General features: G+C 42.4%; 1 protein-coding gene across 6 annotated transcripts in view; it reads left to right on the top strand.

Moving 5' to 3' along the window:
• The window catches only part of ANO4 (anoctamin 4), a 310,025-nt gene that overhangs the window by 273,368 nt on the left and 18,102 nt on the right, over positions 1 to 18,555 (top strand). For all 6 annotated transcript variants that reach the window (XM_070410904.1, XM_070410898.1, XM_070410903.1 and 3 more), the window contains 7 exons: positions 4,453 to 4,593; positions 7,426 to 7,590; positions 10,256 to 10,292; positions 12,692 to 12,803; positions 13,747 to 13,804; positions 13,946 to 14,043; positions 16,018 to 16,160. In XM_070410904.1, the coding sequence (XP_070267005.1) occupies positions 4,453 to 4,593; positions 7,426 to 7,590; positions 10,256 to 10,292; positions 12,692 to 12,803; positions 13,747 to 13,804; positions 13,946 to 14,043; positions 16,018 to 16,160 (754 nt within the window). The remainder of the gene's footprint in view (positions 1 to 4,452; positions 4,594 to 7,425; positions 7,591 to 10,255; positions 10,293 to 12,691; positions 12,804 to 13,746; positions 13,805 to 13,945; positions 14,044 to 16,017; positions 16,161 to 18,555) is intronic.

Below are 18,555 nucleotides of genomic sequence, written 5' to 3' on the forward strand. Positions count from 1 at the left end.
GGTCACCACATCAGACCCTACTTCCCTTGTCAGCCTGATCTAGGCCTGAACTCTTCTTTCCTTCCTCTCATTCATTATCTCTTACCTTTCTTGGGAGCCTTGTTGTGGCAGAAAATCAAATAAACTAATCACATGTGATGTGATGATAGGTATTAATGGGTGTTTTCCTGATATGCATATATATTTTTATATGTTAAAAGGAATATTCTAGAAACACAAATGAGAATTTAGCCCTGTGGTTGGCTTGGTGGGGGAGATCATTTTGAAAGGTATTTTTGTTTTTCTTCAAATCACACCTGGTAGCTTTTTCTCCTCATGCCCTTGAATACATTTGGGGGTATGTTGTTGAGAAGGAAAAACATACTAGATCTGGAAATTATACTGGGATTTCCAGCAATCCTTGTTTGTTGGGTAAGGACTCCGTCATGTTTTTGTAAGTATTCCCCAGTAAGCGATTTCTGAACTGTCCAGGTGACTGGAGTTTAGCAACAGCTTCCAGGCCGCATGGGGACTTCCCCCCGGGTGAAGCTGTTCTGCTGTTTCTTGTCATGTGTTCATGGGAACGACTTTCAAATGGGATGGAAATTGTTATTTCCTGGGAATTTGAGTCACCACCAAGCAACCCTGTCATCTTTGGACTTTTTTCACTTCCAAAGAAAAGAGGTGTTGCTAAATTTTCCTCTTTCAGTGATACTGTATGGAATTATTTAAGTAAGTTGGACAAAACCAGTCTAAAAGTCATAGTTGGCACTTCTGGTGGGCCCGAGGCGTAGGTACCCTCAGGATAAACATCTCTTGTAAGTCTGAAGCCCTCTGTCTTCCCAACCCTGTTAAAAAGCTTGAACCAGCCCCAGCTAGTTTTGCTCAGTGGATAGAGTGTTGGCCTGCTGACTGAAGAGTCCCAGATTCTATTTCAGTCGGGGCATGTGCCCGAGTTGTGGGCTCGATTCCCAGTAGGGGGCCTGTAGGAGAGGGCTGATCAGTGATTCTCTCTCATCATTGATGTTTCTCTCTCTTCCTCTCCCTTCCTCTCTGAAATCAATAAAGATATACTAAAATAAAACAAAATACATCTAAATGCACAGCATTTAAAAAAAAAAAAAAAAAGCTTGAACCATTCTTTGCTCTTGCCAGATGGCTCAGTAGGTTGGAGCATTATCCATACTCCTGTTTGATCCCCGGTCAGGGCACTTATGGAAAGCAAGCAATCAATGTTTCTGTTAGGGTTTAGCCAGTGACTCGGGCTGTGATAAAATTCACAACTAAAAGAAGAGATGCAGAGAGGAAGTTAATTTTACTTTCCATGAAGGGAAAGGGTCAAGTATCACTAGTCAACACAGGGCAATAAACAAAGGGCAGCTTCTCCCTTTAAGTCTTGGCTGTTGCTATGCGACAAGGAAGGGAGGAGGATATTGGGCTGAAGTTGAGCAGGTACCAGGGGTGTTTGTCTTGAAAAATTATAGTTTGTTTGATTTTCAGGAGACAGTCTGGCAGATGTCCTACAGAAGTGTCTTATCAGTATTTTTCTCAAACCTATAAAACATGCTTAGAGTAAAAGTTAGTAGAAGGGAACTTTCTACTAACTAGAAACTCCTTGGTGTGAATTATCCCTGAGTTGTAAAAACAGTAGGGAGGATGGGAAATGCAAGAATGTAGCCTTGAGAGTAGCTTGCCTTGCCTTGCAGTTTTAACAGAGGAGCTGTTTGACTCAGAGGAGCTAACAATCCAGGGTTTTAATTACCAGGTGCTTCTCATAAATTGTGGAAAGCCACAGCAAATAAAAAGAAAGGCCCTTTTGCTGTCCTTACTGGTTCTCTCTCACAGCAATGTCTCTCTCTCTCTCTCTTTTTCTCTCTCTCTCTCTCTTCCTCCCTCCCTCCCTCCCTCTCCCCTCCCTCTCTCTCTCCCTCCCCTTTCCTCTCTCTAAAATCAATAATATATAATCCTCAAGTGAGGATTAAAAAAAAAAAAAGCTTGCCGAGACCGGTTTGGCTCAGTGGATAGAGCGTCGGCCTGCGGACTGAAAGGTCCCAGGTTCGATTCCGGTCAAGGGCATGTACCTGGGTTGCGGGCACATCCCCAGTGGGAGATGTGTAGGAGGCAGCTGATCGGTGTTTCTCTCTCATCGATGTTTCTAACTATCTATCTCTCTCCCTTCCTCTCTATAAAAAAATCAATAAAATATATTTAAAAAAAAAAAAGCTTGAACCATTCTTTCACTCAGCATACATTTTGCAGGACCTGCCTCAGTAGCCATGTGAAGTTCCAGTTCTCAGTTTGAGATTCACTGTAGAAATGTCTCTTCTAGCCTGTGCTGCTCAGCTTGCTGTGCAGAAATGCCCAGTCTTCCTCCATGCCTCCTTGAGGGGTCAACCAGGGTATTAGTGTGCCAGGGCTGCTATTAAAAAGTACCACATGGTGTCTTACCAGGTAAACAACAGAAACGTATTATCTCAGAACTCTGGAGGCTGGAAGTCTGAGATCAAGGTTTCGGCAGGGTTGGTTTCTTCTGCGGCTCTGTGCAAAGAATCTGTTCCAGGCCCTTCCCCTTTGCTTATAGATGCCCATCTACTCCCTGAGCCTTCTCACTGTCTTCTCTTTGTGTCTCTGTCTAAATTTTCCCTTACGAGAACACTAGTCATATTGGGTTAGGAGCTACCCTACTGGCCGCATTTTCTCTTAATTACCTCTGCAAAGACCTTGTTTCCAAATGCAGTCATGTGCAGAGGTCCTGTGGGTTAGCACTTCAATATATAAAGTCATGAGGGGGACAAGTTCAGCTAATAAGACCCAGGAAGACAGGCCTGGCTCCGTGACTGGACTCAGTTGCTTGATGATTAACTCAACAGCTCTTAATGACACAGCCTGATAAATTAAAAGTTTCCCAAAGAAGCAGATTATTCTAGGTCTGTTCTACTTACACCCTTAAGTATAACTGCCTAAAATAAAGGAAAGGAGGCAGGAGCTGTTTCTGTGTTCCCCTTACCTTCCCTATTACCTGCCCTTGAGTGAAGTCCAGCATTGGGCACAGCCAGGCTGCCGTTCCTGTTACAGGCTGTGCACATTCTTCACAATCTTCCATCAGCTGCTGCTTCGCTTTCTGCAGGTACCTTCATCCGAGTCTTGAGCGTTTCTACCTAGATTGGCTCAGTCTCCATTTCACCAGGGTTTCCGCTCACTTTCTCTCCTCTTGTTAGACACTCAAATACAACATGTACTTAATTAACTGGAATGACTTCAACGATACCCTCTTGCTGATTACCTTTTCCTAATCCCATAATTGCTTTTCACATTAGATGGGGCCCCAACTAATTGAAATAAAATCTCAGCTTGATTTAGAAGTGGAGGAGCGTTGATGTTAGCTGGATTTGAAAGGTATTTACTTTGTTTTCAATACCAATTAAGAAGACATTTAAAATCTGTGGTTAACATGAATGACTCCTTTAGGGGCTTATTTAAAAAAAAGAGAAACCATGGTTTTCAATACCTACATTAGAAAAAAAAAAACGAGATTGGAGGATACTAAGAGTTGGATTGCCATTATAACTCATACAATGAGTCCTAGCTGGTTTTGCTCAGTGGATAGAGCTTCGACCTGTGGATTGAAGGGTCCCACATTTGATTCCTGTCAAGGGCATGTACCTTGTTGCAGGTTCAATCCCATCCCGGGACACATGCGGGAGGCAACTGATTGATGTGTCTCTTTCACATCAAGGTTTCTCTCTGTCTCTTCCCCTACAGTTCACTCTCTTTCTTTAAAAAAAAAAATACATAAATAAATTATATATATATATATATATATATATATATATATATATATCAATGAGAAATATCATCAGGTGAAGATTAACAAAAAAAAAAGCACACCCATTTAGAGCTCAAAAAAGATGAACAAGCAAAAGAAATAGAAGCAGCAGCCATTAAGATGAAATTTGAGAAAAATGTATCATAGAACCATGAGAAGAGATTGATAAACAATGGTTGGTTATATCAAATGCTAAGAGGTCAAGAAACAGAAAAAATTAAAATTAAAAAATATGTAATGAATTCTGAACATTGTGCTGTTCAGAAGCTTTCTTTGTCCTTGTGTCCGTTTCATTTCCTGGTCATGAAAGTAAAAGCTACTACGTTGTTTCAAACCACTTGAGACAGGACAGGTGGTCCCTTTTCTCCTCTCAGTGTTCTGCAAGCATAGTTTAATAAGGTAATAGCCATTTAACTATTAGTCTAAATCACATTGTCTTGATGATAATAAAGAAAGATCATCATTCTTTAGATTTTCTTCAAGTGGCCAATTTCCAAACATTAATACCTGGGTCTCAAGTCCAACTCATTGATTGACCTCTTAATGTGGCAGCTGTTGACTCAGTTTCCCCAGGAGGTAAAATGATTATTTTTTCTTATCATGTGTGCACCTCTTCAGAGCATAAAATGTGCCTGTTTGTTTTTTAGGAAGAAATACGGCCCCAGTTTGAAGCCAAGTATTCCAAGAAGGAGCGGATGAATCCCATTTCGGGAAAGCCAGAACCATACCAAGCGTTTACAGATAAATGCAGCCGACTGATCGTGTCTGCATCAGGAATATTTTTTATGGTTTGGAACATTTTTACAGAACTCTTTTATTTGCTTCATACAGTACAAACTTGTAGCATGGTAGCAACACTAATTATGTCATGCATTTGCATAGTTTTACAAAACATCCTTTTTATGTTCTGTGATTTAATCCTCACAACTCCATGAGGTGATACAAGGATATTGTCCCCATATTACAAGTAGAGCAACTGAGACTCAGGAAGGTTAAGGGGCTTGTCCAGTTAGCCACTAAATAGCCAGTAAACTGCCGAAAGCTCAGATCCTCTACTTTAATCCAATATTCTTTTGACTTGCCTCTCTATGCCATGCTGAAAGGAACTAAGAATATGAGCCAGGACCCACAGCAGTGCTTTTCAAACTTTTTTTTTTTACCATACCCATGTAAGAAATATATTCTTTCATGACCCAGTATGTGTTTTGCAAATCCTATATAATAAAAAGCTAATACGCAAATCAACTGAACGGTGCAAATGACCGATCGCTATGACGCACACTGACCACCAGAGGGTAGATGCTCAATGCAGGAGCTGCCCCCTGATGGTAAGTGTGCTCGCACAGGAGGTCGCCACTCAGCCAGAAGCTGGGCTCAGGGCTGGCCAGTGCAGCAGTGGTGGTGGGAGCCTCTCCCACCTCCGCGGCAGCAGTAAGGATGTCCAACTGCGGGGAGTGGGCCTAAGCCATCAGTCAGACATCCCCTGAGGGCTCCCAGACTGTGAGAGGGCGCAAACCCAGCTGAGGGATCCCCTTGAGTGCATGAATTTCATGCATCGGGCCTCTAGTAGGTATATAAAACTAAATAGAGTAACTAAAAAATGCTCACCTTTATAGCATGTAATAGACTAATTTTCTGTTTTATTATAGTCTTTTTTAATGTTTAATAGAGTCTGATTTTTCCTGTTTTATTATAATCTTTTTTTAATAACCCCCTAAAATTGATTTTCGTACTCACTGATGATTATATAGTTTGAAAAATACTAACTTGAAGCTGGGTTGCTAGCTTTTCCTAAAAAGAGGTCTTTTGTGATGAACTTTGACCCTGTTAATTACTAAACAAAACACATGCAGATTTTTCAGAAATGTCATTCTAGAACCATAAGGGGTAGTTAGGGTTCTCCTTCCCTCTTTTCAAATGCAAGTGTGTAAACATATATCCTAGGTCAGTGGAGTGGGAAGGACAAAACTACAGCAGATCCAGACCCCCCCCCCCCCCCCCCAGCTATAAGGAAAGTGGGGAAATGAAAGGGTAGGCAGGGCACCCAAAGGTCCCTCAGCTCAGATCGAGATTCAGACCCATGCTCTTGGCAGAGACTGCTTTGTAAGCAGCTATGTTGCGCCATGCCTTCTATACTGGTAACTACCAAGGTATTGTCTTGCTTTTTGTTTCTCGCAACAAGATTTGTAGACGTAGATTAAGCTTTCCTTATTCTCCAGATGAGGAAGCTGGAACATAGGAGACTGAAGCCATGGAGAGGACAAGCCATGGAGAGGGTCGTACTGCTTAGGTAGTAGCTGAGCCAGGACTCAGACCTGGCCTCTCAGTCCCGCATGCTATCCCTTCCATTGTATTGCCACCCTGGTCTGAAATTCAGTGTACGTTTCACCTAGCTCCCTATCAACAGCTCTAAGATTAAGACATGGGCAGTTTTTTCATTTCTTTGTTGATTATTACTACGATATAATAATAATTTGGCCAGTTCCAGCAAGGGTTCAGGCTCAAACTTTTTGAGCATGTCATTCGTAGTAAGCCAAAAATAGAGTTTGTGGAGAGCAGAGGGATGCATCTATGAAGAATGAAATTTACAAGTCAGCAAAGGCCTTCCGAAGGCCCAGCTTTAAGATCCAGTTTTTGATAACTACGTAGACTAAGGTCTCTACTCTGACATATTAAGTGAGCCACCTAATGAAAGTCACAAAACTTTTTGAAGATTCCCATTATTTTATGGAGATACCATGACATCTTCAGAGAAAGATGCCTCAGATCGGTCTGTGTTTATGTCCAATTAATAAGAGATTGTGCACCTATCACATAGTTGACTTATTCAGCAACAAATAGCGGAACACCTGTAATTATGCTAAGGGGCTGCAGAAACCACGGGAGCCTACAGATACCGTCCCTGCCCTGATGGAGAGACTGACAGTGATCAAACTGACAAATTGTTGGAAATGTTAAGTAGGACACCGAAAGAAGGGTATAGGTGCTGTATAACAAACAAAATATTCTGGGGAGTCATGAAAAAAGCTTTAATTATGAAGTGGTTTGGAGCTGAGCTGTCAAGGGTTAGTAGCAGTAACGAAGCTGTGAGTGTGTGTTTGGCAGGGGAATGGGTGTGTCAGCATTTTAGCCAAAGGAAATGGTCTTGAAGATTAAGGGTGCTAAGCCCATTGGAAACAATGACAGAAGGTCTGGAGTCCCCGCATGGGGGAAAGTGGCACTCAGTGGGCGTGGAGAGGGTCTTGCAGGTCATCATCAGGGCTTTGCTTTTATCCTACGCAGAAGGAAACCAGGAAACAGTTCTAAACAGCAGAGTGACATCGTAAGATTCCCCTAATAAATACTTGTTCATCTGCTCAGTCTAATATGCTGCTTAATACAATGTTACCCCAGAGCTTACAGAGCTTATCAACTTTCAAACACTGGCTTTTCCACTTGAATAAGAAAATACAAACAGACGAGAGAAAGTATTCGCCACAGTGAAAAGTACACATTTTGTTGTGCTTTGTTGAGTCAGGACCGCAGTTGCTTTATTTTCTTTGGTCATCAGAGACTTGGCCACGTCTCGGGAACCCTCCTCCTGCAACGTGTTCACTGGGTCTCTTCTGTCTTCCTGCCAGATCTGTGTGGTGATCGCCGCTGTGTTTGGGATCGTCATTTACAGGGTGGTGACCGTCAGCACTTTTGCTGCCTTCAAGTGGGCGTTAATCAGGAATAACTCTCAGGTTGCAACCACAGGGACTGCTGTGTGCATCAACTTCTGTATCATCATGCTGCTGAATGTGGTGAGTGACTGCAAGGTGACCGGCCCAGCGCATCATACACGTGCGCTGCAGGTGGCAGTTTTCTTCTGTTGCTAAAGGAACCTGGCCTCAGAGAGTCATGTAGCCAAGTGCCGGCATGAGATACACGCAGGTCTGGGGACTGAGTCAGACATTCTCTAGTGTCAGATTTATGGGCAAGGCACTCACCTCTGAACCTTAGTTTGTTTTTGTTTTGTTTTTTTATTTATCCAATAAGACAACACTAAATATTTCTTGGGGAAATTTAGAAAAAGAATTTATTCTAAAGGCCCAGCTCAGAAGCTGTAACATAGCTTAACGGTATTGGTTCCCCTTTTCTTTTGATTCTGAGTGACATGCAGGTTGCCAGTATCCACAGCATTCCTTGAGATGTTGCTTGTGTTGATTTCAGGCTGTTTTCAAATGTATGTTTCATCCTGGATGTCTCCCTTGAACCCCACACACACATGTCGAACTACCTACTCGACCATCCTCACCTAACATTTAAACCCAGACTCCCCATCTTCCCTCCAGCATCAACCAGCTCCTCCTACAGCCTCCCCCATTGTAGTTGCTCAGGCTGAAAACCTCGGCGTTACCCTTGACTCTGCTGTTACTCTCACTGGCAAAATGTTTCCAGAATTGGATCACTTTTCATACATCCCCACCTCCCACCTGCATTATGGCAGTGCCCTCCTAGCTGGTCTCTTGGCTTCCATGTTTGTCCTCAATCTGTGCTCATCACAATAGAAAGAGCCAGCTTCTTCTTCCTCTTCATCCTCCTCCTCCTCCTCCTCCTCCTCCTCCTCCTCCTCTTCTTCTTCTTCTTCGTATATTTTTATTGATTTTAGACAGGAAGGGAGAGAGAGAGAGAGAGAGAGAGAGAGAGAGAGATCAATGATGAGAGAGAATCATAGATCGGTTGCCTCCTGCACACCCCCCATTGGGGATTGAGCCCGCAACCTGGGCATGTGCCCTGACCAGGAATTGAACCATGACCTTCAGGTTCATAGATCAATGCTCAACCACTGAGCCACGCCAGCTGGGCCAGAGCCAGCTTCTTAGACAGATGTCAGCTCATGTTACTCCTCTATTCACAATGCCCAGTGGCTTTCCTCTCACTTGGAACAAAAGTTTACATCTTCACATGGCCTCTGGGCTCTCCCCAATCTGGCCCCAGTGACAGCTCTGACCTCATCCCCTCCCTGCTCATCAGATTCTCCTGCTCCTCGCTGGCCTTCCCTTGGCTCCTTGGATGGGCCAGGCATGTTCTCAACCTAGGACTTTTTACTTGCTCTTCTTTCTGCCTGGAATAGTCTTCCCTTCCCGGTCTGCATAGCAACTGGTCCCTCACCTCCTTCGGGTCTTTGTTCAAATGTTACTTTCTAATGGCTTCCCTTGTCATTCAATTTAAAATTGCAACCCACTCCTGCTGTCTGACACCTTCCTATCTCCTTGCCTGCTTTATTTTTCTCTGGCATTTATCACCATCCCATAGGCCAGTGGTTCTCAACCTTCTGGCCCTTTAAATACAGTTCCTCATGTTGTGACCCAACCATTAAATTATTTTCGTTGCTACTTCGTAACTGTAATATTGCTACTGTTATGAATCGTAATGTAAATATCTGATATGCAGGATGGTCTTAGGCGACCCCTGTGAAATGGTCATTCGACCCCCAAAGGGGTCGCAACCCACAGGTTGAGAACCGCTTCCGTAGGCTATTTTTTTAAACATTTATTTTGTTCATTATCTTTCTTCTCCATTGGAATGCAGGTCCATGAGGTCAGAAACTTTTGTCTGTTTTTATTTCTGTTATTTCCCAATATCTAGAGCAGGGTCTGGCACATAGTAGGCACTTATTACATTGTTATTTCTTGCAGGACAAAAGAGATGGAATGGCTGACATTATTAGACTTGAGATCAACCTATACATAAAAATGCTGACAGAGATTTGTAGCAGGGAATAAATAAGATAATGCTTGTGGAGTGCCAAGCACAGTGTTAAACTTAGAGATGTCCAATTAATTATAGCTCCCCTCATCCCCATTTATATTGCATCTTAAATCTGGGCCATGATACTGAAATGCTCTCCTTATTTGAAAGGGGCTTTCTAAAGGCCAAGTAATTTAATATTTTTACCAACACAGTTTTACCTATTTAAACTGTCATTTCTAGCTCTTTAAACAATCCTAAATTCCACAACCAATAAACTCTGAGTCATTCCTAAGAGCATTTAACCTACCCAGTAATGAAGTTTATTTATGATTCTTAGGTGAACTAGTAATCACTGAGCTAATGAAATATAGGAAGTTTATTATGATTCTTATTAAAATGCACAGGAATTTATTATTTTAGAAAAAATGTTTCAAAATCCAGAAGTTACGAAGAAGAACAATGAGCAATCTGGTAATTAGTGGCAGCTAGCTTGCTCTGTTATCACAGAATTATTCACTCCAGAGGGAGAAGATTTCTGAAATAGTAAAATGGGACCTGTGGCTTTCTTTCTTGCCCTAAAGGACACAATTGTTCACATTAATTTCATTGTTTGAGCAATGGATGGATAATGAAATTATTTTCACTCATGACTTGATTACGTGTCGCCTTGATAATTACAGATTTTAGAACACCTACAGTTCATTTGTTAAATGTATGAATTTTATTTTACAGCTCTATGAAAAAGTTGCGCTTTTTCTGACCAATTTAGGTAAGTGAAACCCTTTTTCTTTCATGGTACAGTATTGTGGTCTGAAAAGTACCTTTTCAAAGATTCATTTTTGAAATGCTGCTGAAAATAAATACAGCATTCCCTTTATTTTGAGTTACACACAGCAATTTTATTGCCCTCAGCAGAACATTTTAAATATGCCTAATCATCAGGGGGTCTTTTCTATCTAAAGATTTAAAACCTGTCACAAACTTGATTTATCATGAGCTAATATAAAGTAGGTTTTCTTTTAATACACAAAATACATACTGTCCCCAAAATACATGCGTATAAAGTGCCCAGAATCAGTTAGAAAAGTGCCCGTTTGCTACTGCCTATAATTTTTATTTATTTACTACTAACAATGTACCACGTTTCCATGGGATATAAAATCACAGCAGAGTAGTTGCTTTCAAGACTGGAGGCCTTCTACCGGGAATGCGGGCAGGCTAACCAGCACTGACACATAAAAATGACATTCACCCGGACGAGTCATCCCTAAGAGCATTCCTCTGACTCCAGGAAGCCCTAGAACAATCTGGTAGCCAGCTGTGCACTGTACACTTTCCACAGATAGAAAACGCATCCCAATTTTATAATGGAGCTATTAGTTATTTTACTGTATGTAATTTGAGGAAATTACACTCCCACGTGTAATCTATTTTAGTGCCTTTTCCATATGATGCTTGTCCAAGGTGGGAGTGGGGGGGGTGGCAGAGTCACCAAGGTGTTTTTACTTATAATAATTATTATAATACAAGATGTCATTTTTTGAGGCCTGCTATGTACCAGATACAGAGGAAGGCACTTGGCTTGTTTCCCTTAATGTCATTGAAATTTTCCAACATCCCTTACCAAAAAGATAGAAAGAGGCTTATGTCCACAGAAAGAGGTAACTGTGCCTTGGTAGGCTGTACCCAGTGGCACCTTGATCCAGGCTGGCAAAGATGCCAGGGGAGGTACAGCCCAGTCCAGCTGTGGTGGGGACACCTGGGAACCTGCCCAGCTGGCTGACAACCTGGGAGACCTTCCTTGTAACCAAGAGTTCAGTAGCAGGAGTGAAATAAAGCTAAAACCCTTTACGAATCCTTTGTTCTTTTCTTCCCTCCACAGCAGTGCAGCCTTGCTTCCGAAGCTGACATTTCAACCATTTTCAGTCAGACCCTCTTTCTCTCTCCCCTCCTTTCTCTGATATGCTCCTAGGAAGCAGTTTGAGCTATAATTTCGTGGAAAGGGAATGCATGGGTTGAAGTGGTAATTGAGCAATTAGAAGCTCGGGGAATGTGGAAACAGAGAAAGCGTGGTTGCATTGCACACATTTTCTTTGGCCTTGCTGGGGGTGAGGGCGCAGCTCCTGGGGAAGGATCCGTGCATTTGACATGAGCTGCCACGTTGGAGGTTTAGTCCGCACTTACAATGTTCAAAGAGTGTTTGCTTTGTGGAAGTCAGGATATAAGGAGGTGAGGATTGGCACCTGAGTGAGGTCGGGAAATTAGAAGACATAGATCAGCGGTTCTCAACCTGTGGGTCGCGACTCCTTTGGGGGTCAAATGACCCTTTCACAGGGGTTGCCTAAGACCGTCGGAAAACACATATTCAATTACATATTGTTTTTGTGATTAATCACTATGCTTTAATTATGTTCAATTTGTAACAATGAAAATACATCCTGCATATCAGATATTTACATTACGATTCATAACAGTAGCAAAATTACAGTTATGAAGTAGCAACGAAAATAATTTTATGGTTGGGGGTCACCACAACATGAGGAACTGTATGAAAGGGTCGCGGCATTAGGAAGGTTGAGAACCACTGACATAGATGGTGATATACAGTAAAAGCTGTAAAGATGAGGTCTTGGTAGTTGTCCGTGAGAGTGAAACACGAGGGATGAGGATGACAGGTAGTCAGATGCTCTCAGCACTGTGAGATGGGGATCTGACGCCCTCTCCCCATGAGCATCTGGTATTTCTTCAGCAATAAAAGTCAAGGCCAAGGAATTATGAGGAACTGGGAGGGGACCTGGTGCCACTCAGGCCTTACCCACAGGCAGAGACTAAGAGCAAAAGGAAAGTCTCCTGCAGGGAGCCAAGACTGGGAATGAGGCTCCTTCAGCCCCGCTGTCTCTACTCCAGGCTCTTGGGTCCCAGTGTCCGTGGAACAAACTGGATATTCTACCCCTCAGCCAATTCAGTAGCCGCTTCCCACCAAACCCTTGTTGGGGCTGGTCTGCAAGCTTGAGGATCCCATGGATGGGCCACTTAGGCACCATCTATAGGCAAACTGGGCCTCCTTAGCCTGCCTCTGCTCCCACCCCGTGTGTATGGGGAAAAGGACAGGGGAGTGGAGCAGGCATCCGAGGCAGCCTTCAAACTCGGCTTCCTTTTTGTTCACAGAACAGCCTCGCACGGAGTCGGAGTGGGAGAACAGCTTCACCCTGAAAATGTTTCTTTTTCAGTTTGTCAATCTGAACAGCTCCACGTTTTACATCGCGTTCTTCCTCGGAAGGTAGGAACCAGATCTCCCCACACTCCTGGGCCGGGGACAGAAAGCTCAGGGGTCACTGACCAGGGCAACAGAGGAGCTCCTCCTTTCGTGTGATTTATACAAAGTGTAAACAGAGATTAGCTTCCTCCTTTCCATTCCCATCTCGGGAAATGGTTTTCGCTCACAAGTACCTGGCACCTTTTCTAGCCAAGGTTAAGTGGAGGAAAGTGATGTGCACATGGGAAGGATGGAGGTCAAACTTGTAGACTCCATCTGCACCTAAGTCAGGGTCCAGACCTCACACCTACAGGAGCAGGGGCATGAGGGGAGGGTGGCCTAGATCCCTGACGCCACAGAAAAGGGATCGACGTCCAGACAGGAGGGGGCTGACACAGGATGCCAGCGCAGCCTGGGTAACTTCTCAATCCAGCAGTTACAAAGACTTGGAGAGGATCTGCATTCATTCATGTCCCAAGAATTCACCACACCAGGAAGCGTTTCTGAACAGATAAGAACCAGGAACCAGGGACAGGACGGGAATTGGGTTTTGGTCAGATGAATGCAGCAGCCTGCCGCAGTATTAGGTGCTTCAGAATGGAATCCTAGTCAAATCATTTGATTGAAAAAAACAGCATTAGTGTTATTCAAAAAGACCAGAATGTGTTTGAGTCCACCTTGCTGCTTACACAGGCCTTGCCCACAGGCAGAGACCAGAGCACTTAATATCCAACAGAAAATGTTCAAAGTCACAGCAAACAATGAGAACTGTGCCTGGCAGCAGACAGAAAGGCCAGAAGAGGCAGATCCCCTGGAGAATTCCAGAAGCTCTGTAGAGTTTCCTAATTCCCTCAGACCTGTCACTGCACCAGTAATTTTTGTTGGAAGATGTGCTAATCGGAATAGAATATTGACTGAAGGCTTAGACCTACAGGATGCTAATGGTCTGTTTTTCTGTGTGTTGAAGATTTGCAGGACACCCAGGTGCCTACTTGAGGCTGATAAACCGGTGGAGACTAGAAGAGGTCTGTATTCTCCCATCATTCCTTGTTTCCTAAAGGCCTGCATTAAACTGCCTCAAAGGGCAACTTTGTGCAGATTAGAAACCAGACACCATTTCTTCCTCTCCATTGATTCTTGGATTTCTGTGTTTGCTTACCTCCCAGTGCCACCCCAGTGGATGCCTTATTGACCTCTGTATGCAAATGGGTATTATAATGGTGCTAAAGCAGACCTGGAATAATTTCATGGAGCTTGGCTACCCGTAAGTACCTTCATGTCTGTGCTTGAGAGGCAGCGTTGCTCATTATTGGCTTTTCTAGGTGTGGTGAGTAAGATAAGCAGTGCAGACTCAGCAACTAAGCCAGGGCCTGTCCTTGGAGCTACGTGTTTATGCTCAAAGGCATTCATGAAAAATAACTAACATTGGCGATGGCCGGTGTGGCTCAGTTGGATGAGCATCATCCCGTGCTCCAAGAGGTTGCTGGTTTAATTCTCAGTTAGGGCACATGCCCGGGTTGCAGGCTCGGTCCCCAATGGGTGGCGGGCAGGAAGCAGCCAATCAAGATCGTTCTGCTCTCGCATCACTGTTTCTCTCTCTCTCACTCTCCCTCTAAAATAATCAATTTTTTAAAAGTCCTTTCCATAACAAAAATAATAATGATACACACTCACTCTTTTGGAAGACTTAGCTCAAGTCACATGAACTGAAGTGAATGCTTTTTTAAGAAGATTGGGCCCCTCAATATGGAACACTTGCATGCAAGCTGCTTCCAGTGATGCCTCTGACACTGTAGCTCCAGCATTACAAATCTCTGTAGCACATTAACTAGATCTCTACCCGCCCATCCCTGAGATAAGTCAGGCACAGCAATTTTTATAACTACAGTCAGGCTGTACAGAAAAGAAACTTGTGGAAAGGAGCAAAGTTTAGGGATTCAGAAAAAAAAAAACCTGAGTATGTCGAAGTCAGCATATCTTAATCAGGAAAAATATTATTATGTGGTGCTAATAGTTTATGTTGATGACAATGGGCAGGAACTCGCATCCCTTCTGCAAGGATAACCTTGAATTCTGCTGTGTTTGCTCAGCTCTGGTCAGTTACATTTTAAAGGGACATAAGTCAGCAACACTCCTATTTCTGCTCTAATTACACACCTACTGATTTCTGTGTCAGCTCGGTGTCTCCATAGATGTCTTCAGGGGCCCAAGGAGGACCACCCAACCTGAAAAATTAGCTGGAACTCGGTTCATTTTAAAAAGTGATCTCTTATCTTCCTACCAGAATCACTACTGGTCATTTTCTGTTCTAGGTTTATCTTTAGAAAACTTATTCCGAGTGTTTCATGTTTTCTATAAAACTTTTTTAAAAAATAAAGCATAAAACCAAACCTTTAGAAGCATTATTTAAAATTTAAACCATAATTTATCAAAATGTCATGGATATCAACAGACCTGTTTTTATTGTTTAATAATGTAAGACATAGAGCAAAACTGTGAAGTAGGCAGAGTTTGTCTTTGAGACCCAGCCTCTCACTTCCTTTATTTCACATTTAGTTTTTGGCGTGTCTACTCCCAGAAACCTTCAACCTTTTCCTTATCCCCACAGCATGCAGACCTGCCCCCCGCCCCCCATTTCCTCAGCCCTGTTCCATATAAGATGCACTCCCCAGCACTGCTAAGGATTAATGTGCTGACCTACCCAGGGTGACGTGCATTTTATTGGGAGTCAGAGCCCCTGTCGAGCTCAAGTCCAAAGCAGGCCAGCCCGGCTATAGAACTGCAAGCTTCCGTGTGCCAGAGAGGAAGCATTTTGTGGGTTTGCAGATTTCCTAGGCCCCACCCCTCCCCCCGCCCAGATTAGCACCCATGTGGTGAGACTGCTCATGGCTCTTAAATTAAGCCAGTGAGGCCACATCTTCCTCTTCTCACGTATCTGGGTGTTGCTTTATAGATGGGGGGGTTAGTTTATAGATGTTCTTGGTCCCTTTTCTAACCCTCATAGACAGCACTGATCTCATGACAGTTTCATGAATGACTCAACTAAGTTCATCAATCTGTTTACTCACGTGAAACACAGCCTCCCTTGTTATTTTCCAAGGCTTTCTTTCCTTGGCAGCCTGTCCTCAATTATTTTTTTAAACTATGAGTCTATATTCAAACGCTTCTATGTCTATGTCTAACTTAAGTCCGATGAACAGTTACATGTTTTTTTAAAGACACTGACCTTGTTGTGCAGGTTAATTCAGAACTGGTGGACTAGAAGAAAAGTGCGACTAGAGCATGGGCCCGAAAGGAAAATAAGATTCCCACAATGGGAAAAGGACTACAACCTTCAGCCGATGAATGCTTACGGACTCTTCGATGAATACTTAGAAATGAGTATGGAAATATTCTACTTCATCCTTTATCCTAGTTCATAGAAATGCAAATTCTAGCTCTCTGGCTATGTTCAACTAAGCATATGTCAGTTATTATCTAGGCCAGGGGTGCGGAATGTCCGGCCCACAAAATTACTTGGTCTGGTCCTGCCAAGGCACCACAGGTGGGATTTGAAATTCGATAAATCTAGGAGCTTTTTTCAAAGCAACATAAATTTATATTAAGTGAATTACAATAAGTGAATGTTGTTATAAATATCCAAATGGCCCTTGGCAGAAAAAAAGGTTCCTCACCCCTGATCTAGGCCATCAGTGTTTGGGGATTCTTGAGCTGAACGTAGAGGAAGGAGTGTGTTGCTTTAAGAAGCTCAGTCCATAGGGATGGTGCCAAAAGCCTATAGTCACATTCACATCAATGTCATGACATTGTGTCCTGTCTGTTGTAATAAATCACCAGAGAACAAAAATGAGTTGGAAAACTTGATGAACCGAAGAAAAAGGTGTTATCACTTATGGCCCAAATGATTCATTCAGTTGATATCTGTTGAGCCATGTTATGTTCAGACAGACACTCTGCTTGGCGTTTAGAGATGTAAGAAGGGATAAGGCAGAGTCCTAGCTTTCAGAGGCGTGCACAGGCTAGTTGGGGGGAGCCAGAGAGAGAAAGAATATGTGTAATGGCGTGTTGTAAGATAATGCAATATGAATCAGTAGGGGTATAGGGGGACACAGTCATTCTTTTGGAAGGGGTTGGCAGGAAGCAAGGACTGCTAAGCTATGCTATACTTTTATTTAAGAAACTAGATTTCTCTGTAATCAGACCCAAGCTATTTATTGTAGTATGTAACTAAGAACATGAGGTCTGCAAACAGATTACCTGGGTTTAGATCTCAGCCCTATCTCGTATTATCTGTGAAACTTTAGATGGTTTAATCTCTCTTTGTCTTAATTTCCTCATTTCTAAAGTGGGAACGATAAGAAGAATAACTACTTCATAGGGTCTTTGTATGAATTAAAGAGTTAATGCACGGAAAAGGCTTAGGAAAATGCCTGGCTCATAGTATGCTCTTGGTACAAATTATTATTACTATTTTCCTAATCTTATCTCCTAGGGGAGAAAAGCTAACAGAATCCCCTAGCATAATAATTGTGTATAGATTTTCTTTCTTGTGTTTAAGCTTTGCAACATTGGGGTGGAAATTGGGGGTAGGGATGGGCAAGGTGCATTACTTCTGAAAGTAGCAGTTCTTTCTGTGGAATCTGAAAATTAAAGGAGCAATAGAATTCATGCTTAATATGTCTTAGATTGCTTATGTCCTAAGTATCTACTGGTATTTTCAGAGTTTCAATTACAAAATGGCTGAGCGATATAACTTGGAGAAGAAATCAATTTGGGCATTCATAATAAAACTTAATAAAGAGAATTCATTAAGAGAAATGCTTTGAGGTCTCTTAATGGACTCTTCTCCCATAAAGAAGGAAATGACAAATAATATTGGTGTATTGAGTGCTTGCAAAGAAGCTTTTGTGTGGCTAGAAGTGGAGCGCTCCCAAATACTGTGGTGTCTTGGCAGCAAGAAACAAGTCTCAGTAAACTCTCACTTCTTACTTTCATTCTTATTGCTTTGTAATTTCTTAATGACTTTCTGCTTTGTTGTATTTTTAAATTTATTCATTGATATCTAATATATAGTGAGAGAAGTATATTAACCGTGTGTACAAACCAATGAATTTTTACACTAATGTAACCAATCTATGTAGGAGAAGGGTTGGCAGATTACTGTTCGTAGGCCATATCCAGGCCACTGTTTTTGTGAATAGCATTTTATTGTTACACAGAAACACCATTTTGTTTTGTTTTTGTTTTACATATTATCCGTAGTTGCCTTTGCATTACAGCAGCAGAGTTGAGTAGTTTTGACAGACTGTATGGCCTGAAAAGCCAGAAATATTTACTGTCTGGCTCTTTACAGGGAATGTTTTCCATCCTGTGAGCTAGATCAAGAAGTAGAATATTGCCACTGTCACAGAGGCTCTTTTGTCTCCTCTCACAGTCATAACACCCTCCCTAACCACTTCTCTGACTTCTAACATCATATATTAATTTTGCCTTTTTTTAATCTCCACATACATGGAATTGTACACTACATACTCTTGTAAATGCCTTTTTTCATTCAGTATGATGTTGATTAGATTCTTCCATGTTGTTACAGGTAGTAGTACTTCATTTTCATTGCTGTATAGTATTCCTAGAGTGTGTACCTGAAGCAAAATTATGAATGAGACACAGTTTGTTTTTGATAACCACTCCCATTTTTCCTTTAGTTGCATTTTTTTTTCATTTCCACTCCGAGATACTCCCCAACTTTCTCCTCTGTCCCCCACAGAACCCCCTA

Source organism: Myotis yumanensis, unplaced genomic scaffold (genome assembly GCF_028538775.1).
Source record: "Myotis yumanensis isolate MYYU_CA2020_CCGP unplaced genomic scaffold, mMyoYum1.0.hap1 SCAF_3, whole genome shotgun sequence".
Lineage (NCBI taxonomy): Eukaryota > Metazoa > Chordata > Mammalia > Chiroptera > Vespertilionidae > Myotis > Myotis yumanensis.